At 38.4% G+C, this 20,471-nt stretch overlaps 1 protein-coding gene across 1 annotated transcript in view; it reads right to left on the bottom strand.

The window, feature by feature from the left end:
- Positions 1-20,471, bottom strand: part of DNAH5 (dynein axonemal heavy chain 5) — a 321,482-nt gene that overhangs the window by 46,454 nt on the left and 254,557 nt on the right. Inside the window, exons 62-66 of the mRNA XM_055366994.2 lie at positions 17,628-17,763; positions 16,639-16,955; positions 15,540-15,695; positions 14,484-14,666; positions 824-1,067 (exon numbers count right to left, since the gene is read on the bottom strand). Of these exons, the coding sequence (XP_055222969.2) occupies positions 824-1,067; positions 14,484-14,666; positions 15,540-15,695; positions 16,639-16,955; positions 17,628-17,763 (1,036 nt within the window). The remainder of the gene's footprint in view (positions 1-823; positions 1,068-14,483; positions 14,667-15,539; positions 15,696-16,638; positions 16,956-17,627; positions 17,764-20,471) is intronic.

Here is a 20,471-nt window from a genome sequence, read left to right as displayed (position 1 = left end):
TGTCCCCCAGGCTGGAGTACGGTGGCGTGATCTCGGCTCACTGCAACCTCCGCCTCCGGGGTTTAAGAGATTCTCCTGCCTCAGCCTCCTGAGTAGCTGGGATTACAGGCGCCCACCACCATCCCTGGGTAATTTTTTTTTTCTCTTGTATTTTTAGTAGAAACAGAGTTTCACCATGTTATCCAGGCTGGTCTCATCATGTTGACCAGGCTTGTCTCAAACTCCTGACCTCAGATGATCTGCCCACCTCAGCCTCCCAAAGTGCTGGGATTATAGGCATTAGCAACCATGCCCGGCCGATTATTTGTTAAGAGGAGTAATAAAATACTAAAAGATAGCCGATCCAACTGAATTATTTAGCAGGTTTCTCTTGTACAAGACCAATTTGCAAATTGGTGGCTGAGGATAAAAATCTCCCAAGAGACCACAGAACTACCTTCCTAACACAAAAACTATAAACAAAATACCAACATAGTGTTACCAAACGATAAATAACTGGTGCACTAATTCCTCAGATTTCACTAATCTGTAGTCATCAGATTTTTTTAAATTCTCCTTCTTTACTTTCTAACATCAAAATAAGTTCAAGAGAACCTTAAAGGATTTACCAACTAACATGAATGACAAGTACCCAGAAAATTTATACCATTATAAAAAATTTTTGACATCCATTTTACGGAATATTTCCCAACAGAAATTCCACAAAACACCTCCACTTTGCATAATCATTTGTATAACTCCCTCACATCCTTCCATTTCTCTAATTCTCATTCCTCTCTCATTTCATTTTCCTGTGACATTTGTCTTTCATTACCAAACTCACCAGGTCTGTATTCCTCCCGGGCTGAGTTAATTTGAACTTCTGTCTCAGCAGAAATTTCTAGCTTCTGTGTCACCTCCTCGGCTGTCCTTTTTGTGTTACTCAGCACGACAATGAGACTTTCATCTTCTACCAGGGACCCCTGGGTACTTGTCAGGCGGTAAAGCAAGTTATCTTCTAGTTCCTTCATCCTTCTTTTGTTTGCAGTTACATCTTCCATCAGATGAGTTCTTTCTTTCTCCAATTCCTATTAATTTGCATAAATATATTTTCTACCTCAATTAACAACTCTTGTTGAGTATTCCTTAAGACGTTAACCTACATGGCTGCTTTGAAGCTCCCGTACTGTATTTATCATAATCAACTGCAGGAAATATGGACATCAAAAAAGAAGGGCCGGGCGCAGTGGCTCACACCTGTAATCCCAGCACTTTGGGAGGCAGAGGCGGGTGGATCATTTGAAGTCGAAAGTTCGAGACCAGCCTGGTCAACATGGTAAAACCCCGTCTCTACTAAAATACAAAAAAAAATCACTGGGTGTGGTGGCGCATACCTGTAGTCCCAGCACTTTAGGAGGCGGAGGCAGGTGGATCATTTGAGGTCAGGAGTTTGAGACCAGCCTGGCCAACATAGTGAAAACCTGTCTCTACTAAAATACAAAAAAATTAGCTGGGCATGGTGGCTCATGCCTGTAGTCCCAGCTGCTTGGGAAGCTGAAGCAGGAGAATCCCTTGAGCCAGGGAGGCAGAGGTTGCAGTGACCTGAGATCATGCAACTGCACTCCAGCCTGGACGACAGAGTGAGACTCTTAACATAAAATAAAATAAAAAATAAATGTTAAAAAAAAAGGAGGAGGAGAAGTAACAGAGGAAGGAAGAATAGGTGCCAAGCAACATGAAACCTGCAAAAAATACTACCAGCATCCCTTTAATCACCCATTTATTTTCTCAAGTCACATCAGTTTCAAGTGATTGCTGTGATTATATTTAATATTATACATATAATCTTCTTTTGAAGGGGAAATATATTTGAAGACAAAGATATATACCTCTGATTAAATAGGTTTACTTCTGTCTACTTTCTTAAGAGAGTTCCATTATTGTTTAAATGTGGTTATTTCAAACTTGCTAATTGAAAAAGTATCCAAGTCTGTGAAAAACTACTCTCCGAAATCTTAGGCAAGCAACTGAGCTGCAACTGTGAGCACGTTTAAATTGAAAAGTCTTCTTGGCCTGCTGTTCTCTCCAAGAGCAGAAAAGTTTTGCATCTTTTCTGAGGGAGCTCTGGAGACAGCTGGGAGAGTGAAGCCTTGGAAGACTATTATCCTTATTGGCCTTTTCTTCCTCTTGGCAGCTTGGAGAGGGAGAGATAGAGGAAGAGAAGGACAGAAAAGATGGAGCTGGTGGCAAGGGTGGGAGAAGGAGAAATACGTGTGACACCAAGCAAGCCACAGGAAGAGGAAGCCCAAAGGCAGGGAGACAAAACAGAAATATGCTTCTGGCACCAAGTCAAATTGTACATGGATATCAACTTGCTATATGAGAGACTCTATCTGTGACGCTAAAGAAAAGAATCAAAAATGGAAAGAACAATAAAATGATACGTACAAATTTAAAATGAAACTTATGTATTAGAGAGTTTATTTGAAGAGCTTCCTGGATATGGAGTCCATTGACAATTTGCCTATGTTTAACTGCATTTATAATGTACAATTCATTATAAGTAAAATACGGGGAAACCAGGGTTAAGTGCAGGTGACAAACAGCAAAATCACAGGAGCTTTACCTGTGATTTTGACAGTGTGTTTGACAGTTCTGACTGGACTCACGGCAGCTACCTGAACGTATGGTACCAAGCTCACATCTCTAGACCAGCTTCAGAAATCTACATTCTCAATTGGGTACTCTGGATATGACTCAGTAGGTGATATGGTTTGGCTCTGTGCCCCCACTCAAATCTCACCTTCAATTGTAATCCCCACAATCCCCAAGTGTCAAGGGTGGCACCAGGTAAAGGTAACGGTGTCACGAGGGCAGTTTCCCCCATGCTGTTCTCGTAACAGTGAGTGAATTCTCACAAGATCTGATGGTTTTATCAGCATCTGGCACTTCCCCTGCTTGTACTCACTCTGTCTTGCCACCCTGTGAAGAAGGTGCCTGCTTCTCCTTTGTCTTCTGCCATGATTGTAGGTTTCCTGAGGCCTCCCCAGCCATGCAGAACTGTGAGTCAATTAAACCTCTTTCCTTCATAAATTACCCAGTCTCGGGTATTTCTTCATAGCAGTGAGAGAATGGACTAATACAGTAGGTTTTATAGATTCTACTCCCTATTGAGAGAGCCAGAAATCTAAAGTGATGCAGTGATGAATCATATGAAACCATATAAAACATAATGGACTACTCACTGATTACATGATTAATTACACAATTTACCTTTGTTATGATCCGGCATGCACACAGACATGGAGGGAAAGGAGAGGCCAGACCCAGCCCAAACCGTCACCGTTAACCATTATGCAAGTTCTTCCCTTTAGTGGCTCTTACAATTATTCATTTTTAGTACTTAGTTTATGCTTACGAGAAACTTATCCCCATACTACTCCATGAATTACATTTTGTTTTAAACAGTATCGCTATGCTGATAACTCCCAAGTTTATATCTCAGCTTCAGATCACACCTCCTTTCAACTCTCCACTTGGACATCTAAGAGACGTCTCCTACTTAGCACCATCAGCAAAACTAAACGTTTGATCCTCCCTTCAAACATGCTCAACCTCACCCTTCCATAGCCCAGCAAATGGCAACACTATTCTTCTAGATGCTCTGGCCAAAACCTTTGAACCCTGCTTGGTCACTTTCTTCTCCTCACATTCAACAACAAATTCATTGGCAAGTTCTATCATCTCCACTTCAAAATGAGATTCAGAATCTAATCATTTCTCACTCCCTCCACTATCACTACCCTGGTTTAAACTATCACCGTCACCCCCCTCTAAATTAGAAGGTCTAAACAGGTCTCCCTACCCCCAGCCTTACCCCCTGGTCTACTCCCAGCCCAGCAGTCAGAATGATGCTACTAAAACATACTTCCTCTCTCAAAACCCTCCAGTGGCCAATCTTTCCACTCAGAGTGAAAGGTAAAGACCTTACCAAGGCCTATAAGGCTCTACCAAGCTGCCCCCTCCTTCATTACTGCTGGGACCTCATTTCCTACTTTTCTCCCCTTTTTCACTTTGCTCTAGCCATGTTTGCTATTTCCTACATCAGCGGTTTTCAAATTTCAGTGCATTAGGATCACCTGGAAGGCTTGTGCTGTAGGCCTGGAACAGCATCTGGGAATTTGCACTTCTAATCCCATGTGATGTGATGCTGCTATTCCAGGAAACATGCTTTGAGACTCACTGTCTTAAACACACAAGGAACTCTCTTGCCTCAGGGCCTCTGCATTAGCTGCTGCTCTGTCAGGTCTGTTCTTCTTCCAAATAACTCACTCTCTTCCCTTATTCAAGTCTTCCTCAAATGTCACATTCTCAGTGAGCCCCACTGTGACCACCCTCTTTAAAATGCTAGCCCACCAGCTGACTCCCCAGCTCTCCCGCTCAGCAATGTCTGTACTTTTTATGGCATTTACCACCTTCTAACATAATACATAAATTATTTATATGTTATGATCCAGGGATAGTTTGGTCTGTTAGTCTATTTTGTTCATTGATAAATTCCTAAATTAGTGAAACAAAGTCTGGTACATAGTAGGCACTCAATTAACACTGCAGATTGAATGATTAAATGTTGCATCTGTTTTCAAATTGATGAACTGAAACACACAGTGAACTGGAAAATCTAGTCTTTGTGCCAGAAATGCAGATGTGGAAATGCTCAATCTCTGAAAACCATGACATTAAAAATAAAGGAAGTGTTAACAAAACTGCATGAAGGCAAACAGCAAAGACCCCTGGCCTCTGCTTTATGTTTCAGCCAGTTAATCACCATTGATTGAATGGTTATAGTTGGTAAGACCCCACCAGACTCACAACTCATGCTCTGAGCACAGTGAATCAGGTCTGGGGACATTCGAGGAAAGGAAGAATTCCCTCTTTAAGCAAAAAAAAAGTTCAGGATTTGTGTCAATTCTTAATTCTTTAAGATGTAGCAACTCAAGCAAAACTTGCTCTTATCATCTTTGTTTCCATCTGTTATCTGGTTACAGATGAAAGCTCCCTTAGTGGTTATTTCAATTCATTGATTCACTAGATGAGAATTTCAAATTTCGGAAAATGTAGAAATTAGTACAAACAAGTGACATTTAATGGCTGTTATAAAATTCATTTCCATAAGCAGTTATAATAAAAGCCCTCACATTATGGTTGTACTAGGAAATAAAAGTGATAATGAAAATTCAAACAATTTGTATTGCCATATTTATAAATTTCACACACTATCACTATCATTTCTGAGTTCCAGAGGGTGAGCATTTAAAGGTCTTCACCTGAAGACAGGTAAGGGAAGAAAAGTAAAGCAGTAGAAAGAGTGATGGTTTTGACATCACGAAGACGTATGTTTGAATTACAGCTCTCAAAACCCTTCAGCTACTTGACATTTGCCATGTTTTAAAACTCTGTAAGCCTCAGTATTTTCATCCACAAAATGTATGTAAAAACTGCTCATAGGATTATGGTGAAGATATCACCAGTAATGCAGCTAAAGTAGTGGCTGGATTATGATAACTGCTCAAAATGTCTCTTCCCTTCCATCTTCTCCCTTGATTCATTTCTGGCCAAATTTTCAGAAGCATGATAATGCTTATTGTAAAAATAAGTAGTTTGAAAAATCAAGTTGAAATGTGGCACAAAGTAAATGATAAATGATATGTTGAATTTCACATATTATCATAAAAGTGCATAATAAAGTAGCTGAAAAGGGATAAGAAAGGAGAACTTAGAATGATAAGGACAAATACTTTTGTTTCAACTGGGAATGAGAGCATGGACTATCAAACTCAAAAGCAGAAACAGGTCTTATCAATTCTTGCTGCACAAAAACTTTTACCTTTCTGCCCATTTTTTCAATCACATAACCACTGCCCTACTTGAGAATTTACTTGTCCTTCATGGACTACTCTAACAAAACTGGTCTTCCTGCTGACCCTTTTCCACTCACAGTCACTCAGGAGATCTCCCTTACCTATTTTGAAAGGTCCAAAAATTCTCAATATAGTTGGCAAAACCTGTCACAATCTACTTTTCTAATCTTATTTCTACTTGAGAACTATGAATTGGGGTTAAAATCATGCCTCCATGTTGCTTATGAAACAAATATTAATAAAATAAACATAGTAACGATATATACAATGAGTGGCAAACCATTCAGTAGTATAATTGAAAATACTATTGGGAATCCCAAAAGCAATCTGTATATTAAATAGAAACAAGTGGCCAAATACTTGGGCTCTAGAAAGTTATTGGCAAAAGAAAGTTTATCTGAGAAAAAAAATAGAACGATTGTTGCTTGGTTTTTGTTCAAGGTTAAAAGATTGAAAACCTACTTACGGATATGGTTATAGGCATATTTTCATTTATATGGCTGATTTAAACATTTGTATTAAACAATTACTTTCATTCCACCAATTCATAAGAAGAAGGTAAGACTCTTTCAGATTAATATGATGAGGCAAAATTAATCAAAATAATTTTATCTATAAGTCTCTTTCCCACCAAAGGGATTATCTCTTAGCAGGCAGATAGATATATTGATAGATAGGTAGGTAGATAGATAGATAGATGATAGGTAAAAGTAAAGATTTGGGCTAAGTGTTCTATATAAATTCTAAGGCTACAATGTAAAATTCTTATATAAACTGTGATATATTCCAAAGGGAATTTTAAAAGTAAGAAATAGATCAAAGATCTAAAAGTAAGACCTGAAACTATAAAACTACTAGAAGAAAACATAAAGGAAATGCTTCAGGACACTGGTCTGGGAAAAGATTCTATGAATAACACCTCAAAAGCACAGGCAACAAAAGCCAAAATAAACAAATGGGGTTATACCAAAAAGCTTCTGCACAGCAAAGGAAACAATCAACAGAGTGAAAAGATAACTTATGAAATGGAAGCAGTTACAAACTATTTATCTAAGAGGGGATTAATATCCAGAACATACAAGGAACTCAAACATCTCAACAGAAAAAAAAAAATCAATTAAAAAATGGGCAAATTATCTGAACAGACATGTCTCAAAAGACATAAAAATGGCCAAGAAATACATGAAAAAATTCTCAACATCATTAATGGTCGGGGAAATGCAAATCAAAACCAAAATGACATATCATCTCACCCCAGCTGGGTTGGCGATTATCAAAAAGTCAAAAAATAACAAATGCTGATGAAGATGCAGAGAAAAGGGAACTGTTAAACACTGTGTGTGGGAATGTAAACTAGTACAACCACTATGGAGAACAGTATGGAAGTTCCTCAAAAAAGTACACACACGGATACACACATTGAAACAAACAGAACTACCACATGATCCATCAATCCCACTACTGGTCATTTATTCAAAGGAAAGGAAATCAGTGTATCGAAGACATGTCTGCATCCCCATGTTTACTGCAGCACTATGCACGATTGACAAGATATGGAATCAACCTAGGTGCCCGACAACAGATGAATGGATGAAGAAAATGTGGTATACATACACAATGGGACACTATTCAGCAATAAAAAAGAATAAAATCCTGTCATTCACAGCACCATGGATGGAACTGGAGGTCATTATGCTAAGTGAAATAAGCTAGGAACAGAAAGTAAAACACTACATATTCTCACTCACATATGTAAGCTAAAAAAAAAAATGTTGATCTCATAGAAGTGAAAAGTAGAACAGAGGATACTAGAGGCTGGGAAGGGTGGGGGAAAGGGTGAGAGAGGGAGATATTTGTTAAGATACAAAATTACAGCTAGATAGGACAAATAAGTTATAGTGTTTTATAGCATTATAGGATGACTGTACTTAATGATTATAATATATTATATAATTTCAAATAGTTCGAAGGAGAATATTGAATGTTCCCAACATACAGAAATGATCAATGTTTGAGATGATGGATATGCTAATTACCCCAATCTGATCACTATACCTTATATTATGGAAATATCACTACGTACCCCATAAACATGTACAATTACTATATGTCAATTAAAAATAAAATAAAAATTTACACGTACACGGTGGTTTGGTAAAATTTCGTGAACATAGCATTTGTTAATTAAATGATTTTTTACTCTAAGTAGCTTAACAAAGAAGCAAATGAAAACTAAACTTATTTGTGTACTTAAACTGCATTTATAACCAAAGTTTTGAAATCAGTAAAAGACAAATGGCAGCCAGAGTTCTCATTCTTAAAGGTATCACACAGCCTCCATTACCAAATATTATTTCTCTTTTGTACTTTACACTAGTAATCAAAATAGAAAGATCAAACAAGAGAACTCAGAAAGAGATTTCTTTTTCCCCCACCACCAGTGAGCTGGTGATAGCGACGTCTGTTTAATGTCCTTCTTAAATTACTTCCCATGTCAGTTTCACCAAGTTCAGGTACTTGCACCTCAAAAGGAAATCACACACCTATTTGTTCATCCAGAATTCTGAACAATGATGATCCCTGAGGCCTTGTATTGTGTGACCAGCAGGAGCTATTGATCAACATTGGCATTTTTCTCCCAATGGAACATAGATTTTTTTTAAGTTTCTATTTTATTCTCTATGATCAAAGTGAGAGTGAGTCTAAGAGATTTGGTTTCTATAAAGGAAGGTTGTTGTAGGCTTACTGGTTTCCTGCATGTTCAAAATGGTCTAGATACATCACCTTCTGGTAATAACAGCAGAATGTCCAAATCTACTCACAGGTGCATCAGATAAACAATTGGATATAGGCTTGATGTGAATTTGAACAGCACGTGCATTTAAAATGACTGTTTTGAAGCACACAGAAAATATAACTCTGTTAAAATTCATGCTTCCTTGCATTCATACATTCTAAGGTTTCCACGTGTTTCTGAAGCAAACAAACCTGAAGGTCTAGCAGATATACAACTGAGCATTCATGAGACCCGATTATGTGTGATAATAAGGTCCCTCATTGCCTCTGTATCCCTAGGACACAGAACAGCTGATGAATTTTTGGAGTCAAAGATTTGTCTTTCCCTTGCATGATCAATTACTGTTCAGAGCCTCCTTTCACAAGAAGAATCAACAAACCTATGAAGTCATGACTCATCCCCACTGAAGAGATTCAGCCTTTGTTTCAGCCCCACATTCCTCAGATGGTTTCCAACATCAACTTCCTATTCTGTTTGGGATATCCTATCCCTTCCTGTCTGTAATCTTCCTAGCATCAACAGCTCTCCTTAAATCAATAAAATTTCAAATTGATATTTTATATTTATAATCACTCAAGAAGTGAGATTATAGTCAAAGACACTGTATTGTCACTGAAGTCAAAGGAGTAATTTGGACTTTATTTTTTATGATTTCACTTATTTTTTACTTATTTTCCATTACTTTAAAAAAGATTGAATCTTAATACAACTAACATAATTACTTCGACTTATAAGACAACATAAAAATAGTTTTCATATAACATCAATATTACTGAAAAAACTTAAAGTTTAAAATACCTTATTTCTTTTTATTCTTAGAACACTTTTACTAAGGAAATGAGTCAAACTTCTCTGTTAAAAAGCCACTGAGAGCAATTCTTTCTGTGTGTAATGATGTTTGCAGTTTGGAGAAGCTCTTACTAGGAGAATGCTGTGGAGAGAGAGGATGGGTTGAGACAGCTTCCTGGGAGGAGACCTGTGCTCAGTCTCTAATCATGTTCACCTAGAATCCAGAAGCTTCAGGTTGCTGCTTCTATTAACAGGTGAACTCAAATCTATTTGTTAGGTTACTAAATTTGTGGAATTACAGAAGGCCCTGAGTTTATTATACCTAAGGGTGATATCTGAATGCATGAAAGAGGGAGGACAGGCCAACACATGGTTTGCAACTGTGCACTACAGATCCCTGGGCACCTGGCCTGTTAGTAAGAGGAGTCAGAATTTCCACAGGCCTATGAAGTATCATATCTTGGGTGAATAACTAATATGTATCACTATATTTATGGGGTATTGACTCTTAAACCCTCTTATTTTAAAATTAAGATTTACAACAGGTAGGATATGAAATATGGGAGGCAATTAGTATTAACAGCAAATATTTGATTCAGGTTGAGTTTCTCCCAAGTGAGAGAAAAGATTGGCAGGCAATACGCTCATGACTCTGTTAAGCAAACAGGCTTGATCCATTTTCTTTTACCCTCAGCTCATTTTTTTTTCTATAAAATATCAATAATTGTCCTTTGAATAAATTTCTAGCAGAAACAACTTGAGAAAGTTTAAAACTATGTACTATCCTTGTTTTTTTTAATATATATTTTTATTATACTTTAAGTTCTAGGGTACATGTGCACAACGTGCAGGTTTGTTACATATGTATACATGTGCCATGTTGGTGTGCTGCACCCATTAACTCGTCATTTACATTAGGTATATCTCCTAATGCTATCCCTCCCCTCTCCCCCCACCCCACAACAGGCCCCGGTGTGTGTGTGAAGTTCCCCTTCCTGTGTCCAAGTGTTCTCATTGTTCAATTCCCACCTACGAGTGAGAACATGCGGTGTTTGGTTTTTTGTCCTTGCGATAGTTTGCTGAGAATGATGGTTTCCATCTTCATCCATGTCCCTACAAAGGACATGAACTCATCCTTTTTTGTGGCTGCATAGTATTCCATGGTGTATATGTGCCATGTTTTCTTAATCCAGTCTATCATTGTTGGACATTTGGTTTGGTTCCAAGTCTTTGCTATTGTGAATAGTGCCGCAATAAACATATGTGTGCATGTGTCTTTACAGCAGCATGATTTATAATCCTTTGGGTATATACCCAGTAATGGGATGGCTGGGTCAAATGGTATTTCTAGTTCTAGATCCCTGAGGAATCGTCACACTGTCTTCCACAATGGTTGAACTAGTTTACAGTCCCACCAACAGTGTAAAAGTATTCCTATTTCTCCACATCCTCTCCAGCATGTTGTTTCCTGACTTTTTAATGATGGCCCATTCTAACTGGTGTGAGATGGTATCTCATTGTGGTTTTGATTTGCATTTCTCTGATGGTCAGTGATGATGAGCATTTTTTCATGTGTCTGTTGGCTGCATAAGTGTCTTCTTTTGAGAAGTGTCTGTTCATATCCTTCACCCACTTGTTGATGGGGTTGTTTTTTTCTTGTAAATTTGTTTGAGTTCTTTGTAGATTCTGGATATTAGCCCTTTGTCAGATGAGTAGATTGCAAAAATTTTCTCCCATTCTGTAGGTTGCCTGTTCACTCTGATGGTAGTTTCTTTTGCTGTGCAGAAGCTCTTTAGTTTAATTAGATCCCATTTGTCAATTTTGGCTTTTGTTGCCATTGCTTTTGGTGTTTTAGTCATGAAGTCCTTGCCCATGCCTATGACCTGAATGGTATTGCCTAGGTTTTCTTCTAGGGTTTTTATAGTTTTAGGTCTAACATTTAAGTCTTTAATCCATCTTGAATTAATTTTTGTATAAGGTGTAAGGAAGGGATCCAGTTTCAGCTTTCTATGTATGGCTAGCCAGTTTTCCCAGCACCATTTGTTAAATAGGGAATCCTTTCCCCATTGCTTGTTTTTCTCAGGTTTGTCAAAGATCAGATAGCTGTAGATGTGTGGTATTATTTCTGAGGGTTCTGTTCTGTTCCATTGGTCTGTATCTCTGTTTTGGTACCAGTACCATGCTGTTTTGGTTACTATAACCTTGTAGTATGTTTGAAATCAGGTAGCGTGATGCCTCCAGCTTTGTTCTTTTGGCTTAGGATTGTCTTGGCAATGTGGGCTCTTTTTTGATTCCATATGAACTTTAAAGTAGTTTTTTCCAATTCTGTGAAGAAAGTCATTGGTAGCTTGATGGGGATGGCACTGAATCTATAAACTACCTTGGGCAGTATGGCCATTTTCACGATATTGATTCTTCCTATCCATGAGCATGGAATGTTCTTCCATTTGTTTGTATCTCTTTTATTTCATTGAGCAGTGGTTTGTAGTTCTCCTTGAAGAGGTCCTTCATATCCCTTGTAAGTTGGATTCCCAGGTATTCTATTCTCTTTGAAGCAATTGTGAATGGGAGTTCACTCATGATTTGGCTCTCTGTTTGCCTGTTATTGGTGTATAAGAAATGCTTGTGATTTTTGCGCATTGCTTTTGTATCCTGAGACTTTGCTGAAGTTGCTTATCAGCTTAAGGAGATTTTGGGCTGAGACGATGGGGTTTTCTAGATATACAATCATGTCATCTGCAAACAGGGACAATTTGACTTCCTCTTTTCCTAATTGAATACCCTTTATTTCTTTCTCCTGCTTGATTGCCCTGGCCAGAACTGATATATCTGTGTTCACAAGGCACACATAAGACTCTTTTCAATTGAGTAACTAGACTGTAGGAAATGACCCAAAAGCAGCAGGAATCAACTCAGACCCATTTGCACCACCCAGACTGAGAAGGTCCAGCAGTGTTAGCAGATTCAGGAATATGCTGGGAAGTGAAGAAGCTGCAAAAGTAAAAGCCCCTTAGAACAAGCATACTGCTGAAAATCCATCAAAATTAAGCCCAGCAGCTCACTTCTTCTATCACAAGACCTCATTTTGGGAACAAAATAAATAAAGGTTAGGCGTTATAATGCTGTTCACATTATAAAAGAAAACGAGTGTCTGTTATTATGAAAGAAAAAAAATGAGTGTCACATTATTCTGGCTGATCATTTTGTAATAATTATTTACTGTGAGCCCAGAACAGATTCTGATAATGAGATAATATTAAAGGAGTAATTTTCTCAAGACACTCAATTTTCCTAAGAAGTAAGGAAAAGCCTGGTCCTGCATCCATACTGGCTTTTCAGGGCCGCTCCAAGTGTTTTCAAATGAGCTTAACAAGCTCCTTATTTCATCTTAAACCTCTGCTACAGGAATTAAGGCCCAGTGATGGGCTTACTTTTGTTTTTGTTGTTGCTGTTGCTGTTGTTGTGTTTTGCTGCAATCCAAGTCTGTCAGATCAAATTATTTGTTCCAAGGAGACTGTATTCATTCAGTTGAATATAAGAAAACCAAAGACAAGAATACTATTCAAACTGCCATCAGGGCCCCTTATCTCCATGAAGCCAAGGCTACAGGTGGAAGGAGAGTCTCAAATACCAGTGACAGAGGTGGCCCAAAAGACCCTCAGGAACTTCCACTTGCTCCAGGTCACATGCTATTGCTCAAGAATCCCAGTCCTGCCTGAAGTAATTACATGACAATGCTAAATTTCCTCCACCACCTCTATTGAGATTTAACTCGGGACTCAAAAACTAAGCAAGTACATATTTTGAAGGCTGTCATTACCACAACAGCAACCCAGTGGCAGGAACCAGAATCAGTATCTGCCATTCTGAGATCACTCAACCATGCGAATTTATGAAGCTGGATTAAATGCTCCTAACGCAGCTTCCAACTTTATGACTCTGTGATTCATGTGCTATAAATTAACAATAATGTTCAGGAAAAGGGAAGGGAGAGAGAAGGGGAGGAAGTGGAGGAGAAAGAGATAGACATGTGGTAGGGCTCAGACGGGCAAGCACCATACAACACACAGCAAAGGTACAGATAAGGGGAGGGACAGACCCCAAAGACTTTGCTGACTGTATTAACATAAATAATCTTCAGGTCAGCGTAGAAGGTGCCATAAAGTTAACTAAATTCCTCATTATTATTGAACCCAGGAGCAAATCAATAGCAATGTTAAGAGTTCGTGCAGTTTCACCATAACATTCCCATTAAAATCTTCCACGTTTCTTTGCTGAAGCCTCACATACTCCCTAAAGAAAATGCTCACTCGAAAGAAGGAAGTTTACAAATGTGTGCCCATTTTTTGTTGAGCATTAAGTTATTCCATAAAACAGAAGTAAAGAAGGCAGACATGGAGTTATGTTTCATTAGCATAATTAAGTCAGTAGCCTTCAAAAGTTACAGAGTGAAACTCAGGTGGCACAAACTTCTGTCTTCTCACATCAGATCCCATCAGGATATACTACAGGGCTCTCTTAGATCACAAATGAGAACTGACAATGTTGTTTGTTATGAGTACAAAGTTCTAATTTTGTATTCTAAAAGCATAATAATGAATCAAATGAAAGAAAAACCTAGATGTGTACTAGAAAATTAAAAGTCAACAGATGAGTTGAATTCATAATAGAACACACTTTTCAGAACAATCAAGTAATTTAAGAACAGAGTAATGATGCTGAAAATGAGACTGATTCCTCGTAGTTTCATCATCAGTCTGTATAAAGGCAATCGATGACATACGTAATTTATGAGACATTTGTGAAACATATGAGTAGATGATTGGTTAATAATTTCCTTTAGGAAAAAAAGAAAACACTTGGAGATTAATGGAAAAAAACACAGGGAATAAAAGGAGAGAAACTCAGTCCTATTACAACTGTTATTATCTTATTTTTGTCAATGAACTATGACATTAAAGCAATGCAGAATGGGAGGGAGCCACACTTTCACTCACCTGCTTCTCTGTGAGAATGACCCTCCCCAGTAACTGATCTTCTAGACCTTTCATGGTGACAGTGAAGTCAATGATGGAGGTACGGGCACTTATCTCAGGGGTGTAGGCTGGGTTAGGCAATTTGGTGGTAATGTAGAGTCTAAAGCCATCCAACACATCTACTTCCTTGTCACCAACTTTCACCTTTTTTATAAAAAGAAATTTAAAAGTAATAAAATAGAGATATACCTTACTGTGTCTTTTTTGTATCAGATCAAGTATTGTTTTAAATAATTACATAATTGGAGATCACTTGTATACTAAAAAAGAAATGGTCATGAGGCGTCTGCACAGCTTCAGACAACTAGGATGAAAGAAAGGAAGCAAAGAAGGATGGGAGGAAGAAACATATATATACACACATATATATAATGGACTGAATATAGAATTTAACACCAAAATTGTTGTGATCACATTGCAGGAGTGAGATGGATCCTTACCCAAAATTCAGTTCACAGGTTGAGACTGATGATGCTACACATGCACCAAAAGAGTATAAAAAGGTTTATTACTCACATGATAAGATTTTGGGAGAGATCAGAGCAGGTTCCCAAACAGGTCCCAAAAACTGGCTTGAGACAGCAGGGAGGGGCAGCTGCTCTAGGGCTTTGTGGTGTTTAGGGGGTAGAGCTGGGGCGAGGGTTCCCATACATAGGTGTGGACAGGGGATTGCATGGTTTGAATTTTCAACCTGTGCCAAAGCAGGGGGCGCCCAGGTTTTATCAGCTTGCCCAGATGTGGGTGGGGCAGAAGGGGAGAGGGGCATGGAGAGGCTTCAAAGCTGTCAGCATCAAATGCAGTCAGACCCTTTTCACATTACAAAAGTGAAGTCAATATTCCTAAAAGGCTTGCTCTTGGATATTTTAATCCAAAGTCAAGAAGTGTAGAAGAGAAAAACAAACCTTTCCCAAGGACTCAAATTTAAGTTGTTGCCTACTGAGAGAATTCTATCTGTGTCACATTGACCTGGCCTCATGGTAATTGTTCTGCACATTGTCATCCATAGGTTTAACCTACCTTAAAGGTAGACCCAGTTTTAATGAAGTTTCTTTCCAAAACATTATCTAGTGCTGGATCTAGTTCCTCTCCAACATCTTCAATAAGCAAAGGCCTTCCAAGAGAAAGGCTGTCTTCCAGGTGGTTTCTGAAGTACTTGTGATTTAAAGACGTGATCTAGGAACAGGATCACAAGGTTGCTATTGACAGACATTACCATGAAGCAATGCACAGGGATAACTGCTTTCAAATGAAGCCTAAAGCATTCTACTGCAAGAGACAAATACAAATTGAGCATCCAAAATGTTCCCAAATACAAAACTTGTTGAGAGCCCACATGACGCCCACAGTGGAAAATTCCACACCTGACCCCTATGCTTTCTGATGGTTGAATGTACACAAACTTTGTTTCATGCATAAAATTGTTTAAAATATTGTATAAAATTACCTTCAAATAGATGAATAAGGTGTATATGAAACATAAATGAATTTCGTGTTCTGACTTGGGTCCCATCCTCAAGTTATCTCATTATGTACATGCAAATATTCCAAAATCTAAAATCTGAAACACTTCAGATCCCAAGTATTTAGGATAAGGGGCATTCAACTTTCATATAGATTTTTAGAGATCCTTGGCTTTGAAACCCACACTTGGTGAAATTGTAAAGAAGTTTAACTGTTTCCATTGTTGTTTAGCAAACCATCATTTTGTTTTATTGGGAAGCATGTAAAGGCTCTGTGTGGGAACAATGTTTTTTCTTCACCACTACCACTTTTGTGACAAATAATAATGTAATAATTAGGAAGTATTCATGCAAAGTGCTGCACACTTTGTGTGATACAGCTCTGCCGTTCTCTACTTATCAAAGACAGCCCTGGACCCTGACAGAATAGTCTGAAACCATTGAAAGATGGCATTGGTAGAGATCAACACAAATGCAAATAATGAAAATTTTAGAAAATATTTTTATATTAGATTTAAGCTTGCATCTGCTACTGCTCTACCTAGGATTACAACAACATCTCTAGTGTTTTCAAATATTTCTTTACTCTTGGATTTTTGTTTATCTGAGGCAAAAAAACTTAACCGGTAGCATAAACATACTAAAACACAAATTACCTGGAGTTCATTTCGGCTTTCTTTATTTTTAATCCAGATCTTGCCTTGAGTCTGTGGATCAATTAACAAAGGGTAACGAGATGCCTTTGTGACAATAATTCCATTTTGAATGGACAAGTCATCATTTGGCAGACCTTGGAGGTTCCATTCACTAATAGTAGGAGCATCAATCAACATCTCACTGAGATTTAGGTTCTTTCCAAATGGAATTTTCCGGGCTTTCATTTCCTTCCGCCAGTCATTTAACAGAAGATCACGAAACTCTTGGTTAAATGGACCAGAATAAGATAGAAAAGCTGTAGCCAACAGTACATCCCCTAAAATAGAAAACAAACACCACTGAAATACTTTACGTTCATCCTTGTGATTGTACAGCATATTAAAAATGAAAAAAATTAAAAAGACAATAATTCTTTTAAACTAAATTCCACAAATCAAACTGGAAGCACAAGTGGCTGTGCTGGTGAATAAGCAGTAGTCTGGTTTATTAGTCAATAAGGTCCAAGTGGCCTACCAAGTGATACCTACTAGCAGTCAAGCACTGGATTATCTTTACTCTCATTAGAAGTGAAAAGATGACCTCTAAGTTTAAGAGAATCAAACCTCATAAGACAGAGCCTTCATTAAACGTGACCTTCATCAATATACCCATGCACTCACAGAATTCTAAAGTGACCTGATAATAAAAGTCATAAAGGTAGTTAACACATCTAATAAGGACAGCATAGATGCCAGAGCAATGTCTCTTTCTCTGAAATGGCTGGAGACACACACACACACACACACACACACACACACACACAGGAATTTTTTTTTTAAATTTTATTATTATACTTTAAGTTTTAGGGTACATGCGCACAATGTGCGGGTTTGTTACATATGTATACATGTGCCATGTTGGACACACAAAGGAATTTGATTAAAGTATAAGCTTTCGAATTCCCTATCACAGTCAACACACAATCTCATTAATAAAGAAATTTACATACCTACAAGTCTTTTAGTTTGTGCAGCAAACTCTTGGCTTTGCTCTGTCCACCTTTCTTTTTCACCTGCCAAGCCACTGATGAGCGTGGAAGCTGTCTGCATCTTGTGTCTGCATCGCTCTGCGTCTTCAAGCAAGGTCTAACAAAGGTCATAATCACAAGAAAGCTTTTACTGAAATAAATATAGCCACTGGCTCAAAAATATAATTGTAGAACATGCCATATTATCTGCCTTCCTGAGACATGTGAGCCATTACTTCACAAGAAGCATGAGATTCTATTTCCATGTGTCTGTCAGCCCAGTCCTCTCTCCTTTGCCCTGTCTTCTCTCTTATCCCCTGCCCATGGAACTTGGCTGAATAGAGTTTCGCTCTTGTTACCCAGGCTGCAGTGCAATGGTATGACCTTAGCTCACTGCAACCTCTGCCTCCCGGGTTCAAGTGATTCTCTTGCCTCAGCCTCCCAAGTAGCTGGGATTACAAGCATACGCCACCACACCCTGCTAATTTTGTATTTTTAGTAGAGATGGGGTTTCTCCATGTTGGTCAGGCTGGTCTCAAGCTCCCAACCTCAGGTGATCCGCCCATCTAAGCCTCCCAAAGTGCTGGGATTACAGATATGAGCCACCGCACCTGACCAGTGCTTAGTTCTTAAAAACAAATGGTTCCGGTGGCTTACACCTGTAATCTCAGTACTTTGGGAGGCTGCGAGGCGGGCGGATCACTTGAGGTCAGGAGTTCAAGACCAGCCTGACCAACATGGTGAAACCCCATCTCTACTAAAAATACAAAAATTAGCCGGGCGTGGTGGCAGGCGCCTGTAATCCCAGCTACTTGGGAGGCTAAGGCAGGAGAATCACTTGAACTTGGGAGGTGGAGATTGCAGTGAGCCAAGATCGTGCCGCTCAAATCCGCTCAAAAAAACACAAAAAGCAAAAAACAAATGGCTCTGTTTCTTAGTGTTTAAGCAACAATTGCTTATTCTACTAGTAAAAATCTAAACTTATGAAATAAAATGGGTATGTACAAAGGTTTAGCTACCTGACAAGTCACTGGGTGTTCAAATATATATACACATGCTAAATGTCTAACAATAGAGGATTATTTAAATAAATTATAGTGTATCCATGAATAAGAATACTCTGAAGCCATAAAAAAAATCCTATAAAAATTTTTATGACCAAGAAAGCATATTTTTAACAATATATTGTTAAAAATTCGATTTATAAAATGGCATTCCTAAATTATCAGTTATGTTGAGTTCAAAATGCATCTGAAAGGCATATATTATGATATGAATAATAACAGGATATGACTAATGTTCATCTCCAGGGTTACCTGTATTTTGTATAGAGACATGAATTGCTTTTGTAATAATAACACATTACAGTGTTTTTCAAAAGCAAGATATTTATTCCACTTCGTCCTAATCTATTTCCTTCCTCTGGAGTTAAGGCAAAAAAACTAACAGTCCATCGGAGAGAAACATCCCCCAACTACGGCTACTCACATCTGTTTGTTTCCCTCAAGAGGGAAGGTGCCAGCTGGGAAGGACAATCCTACATTGTTTATTAGAAAAAAAAACCTTTTTATTTGTAACATACTTTTAATATTGATTTGCTTTCCCTAAATTCTGCAATCCCAATTCCATCAGCCAAATCAGAAAATGACCAGTCCTCTCCCTTTCTGGCTTTTGTTTTCTGGAAGCCCAGGCTTCTTTGGGGGATTACAATTTGGGAGAAGAGAAAGGAGTAAATGTTGAGAATGCAAGAGAAAGAAAGCCGTAAGTTCCGTGAGTTCCCCCCAGCCTGTTGAGGGGAGCACACGGGACTTACTGGGTTCCCTGAGTAGTACCCCCCTCCTCAGGCCCACTCTCTCATAGGTCCCAGAGAGGTGACTGGCTCTCCAGCAGGCCTAGGCAAGCTGAACCCTAGGCAAAGGCACTGGATTCTGCATGGGGCACAGCCAGGACACTCTCCTTCAATGGGCCTGGGCCATGGTGAACTGCAGATTGGAACCCTTCTGCTTTCTGGGAGGCCCACAAACCCCTGGACTTTCATGGAGTCCTATGGAGCGAGAAGAGCAACAAAAATGACTGAAGATCAAGTTCAGAAGTTGGTTGTAGGTATGCCCAGATTTTTTCTTTTTTAATACGGAATTTGACATTTGTTGAAATTCAAGTTTTAGAGTTAGAGCCATGATGTTACAGTTCTTCTGTGGTCCCGTGATTATTTACCTAACAAATAGCAGATGCTCAAAAACAATAAAGCTTGCTGAATGAGTTAAGGTAAAAATGTTAAAATGTACACATAATAAAATGAGAAAGTAAAGTATTTTCACTGTGTTCAGTAGAGCTTCCTGATACAAATGAGCATCCGAAATGGTAGAAATTAACACTCCTTCTAAAGTAGATTCTTTCAGACTGCCATAATGTTTTCTATATATAAGTGAATTTTATGAGGCATAAGTATATAAACCCTCATAAGTGCTACTTCTTTTTTATAATTTCATTTTCATTTTCAGTTCAGGGGTATGTGTACAGGTTTGTTATATAAGTAAACTTGTGTCATGGGGGTTTGTTGTGAAGATTTTTTCATCACCCAGGTATTAAGCCTAGTACTTGTTAGTTATTTTTCCTGATCCTCTCCCTCTTCCCATCCTCCACCCTCCAATAGGCCCCAGTGTGTGTTGTTTCCGTCTATGTGTCCATGTGTTCTCATCATTTAGCTCCCACTTATAAGTGAAAACATGTGGCATTTGGTTTTTCAGTTCCTGTGTTAGTTTGCTAAGGATAATGGCCTCCAGTTCCATCTAGGTTCCTGAAAGCACACAATCTCATTCTTTTTTA

Source organism: Gorilla gorilla, chromosome 19, assembly GCF_029281585.2.
Source record: "Gorilla gorilla gorilla isolate KB3781 chromosome 19, NHGRI_mGorGor1-v2.1_pri, whole genome shotgun sequence".
In the NCBI taxonomy this organism is placed as follows: domain Eukaryota; kingdom Metazoa; phylum Chordata; class Mammalia; order Primates; family Hominidae; genus Gorilla; species Gorilla gorilla.
Note: the sequence above shows the minus strand (reverse complement) of the source record. Positions and strands in the feature narration are given on the sequence as shown.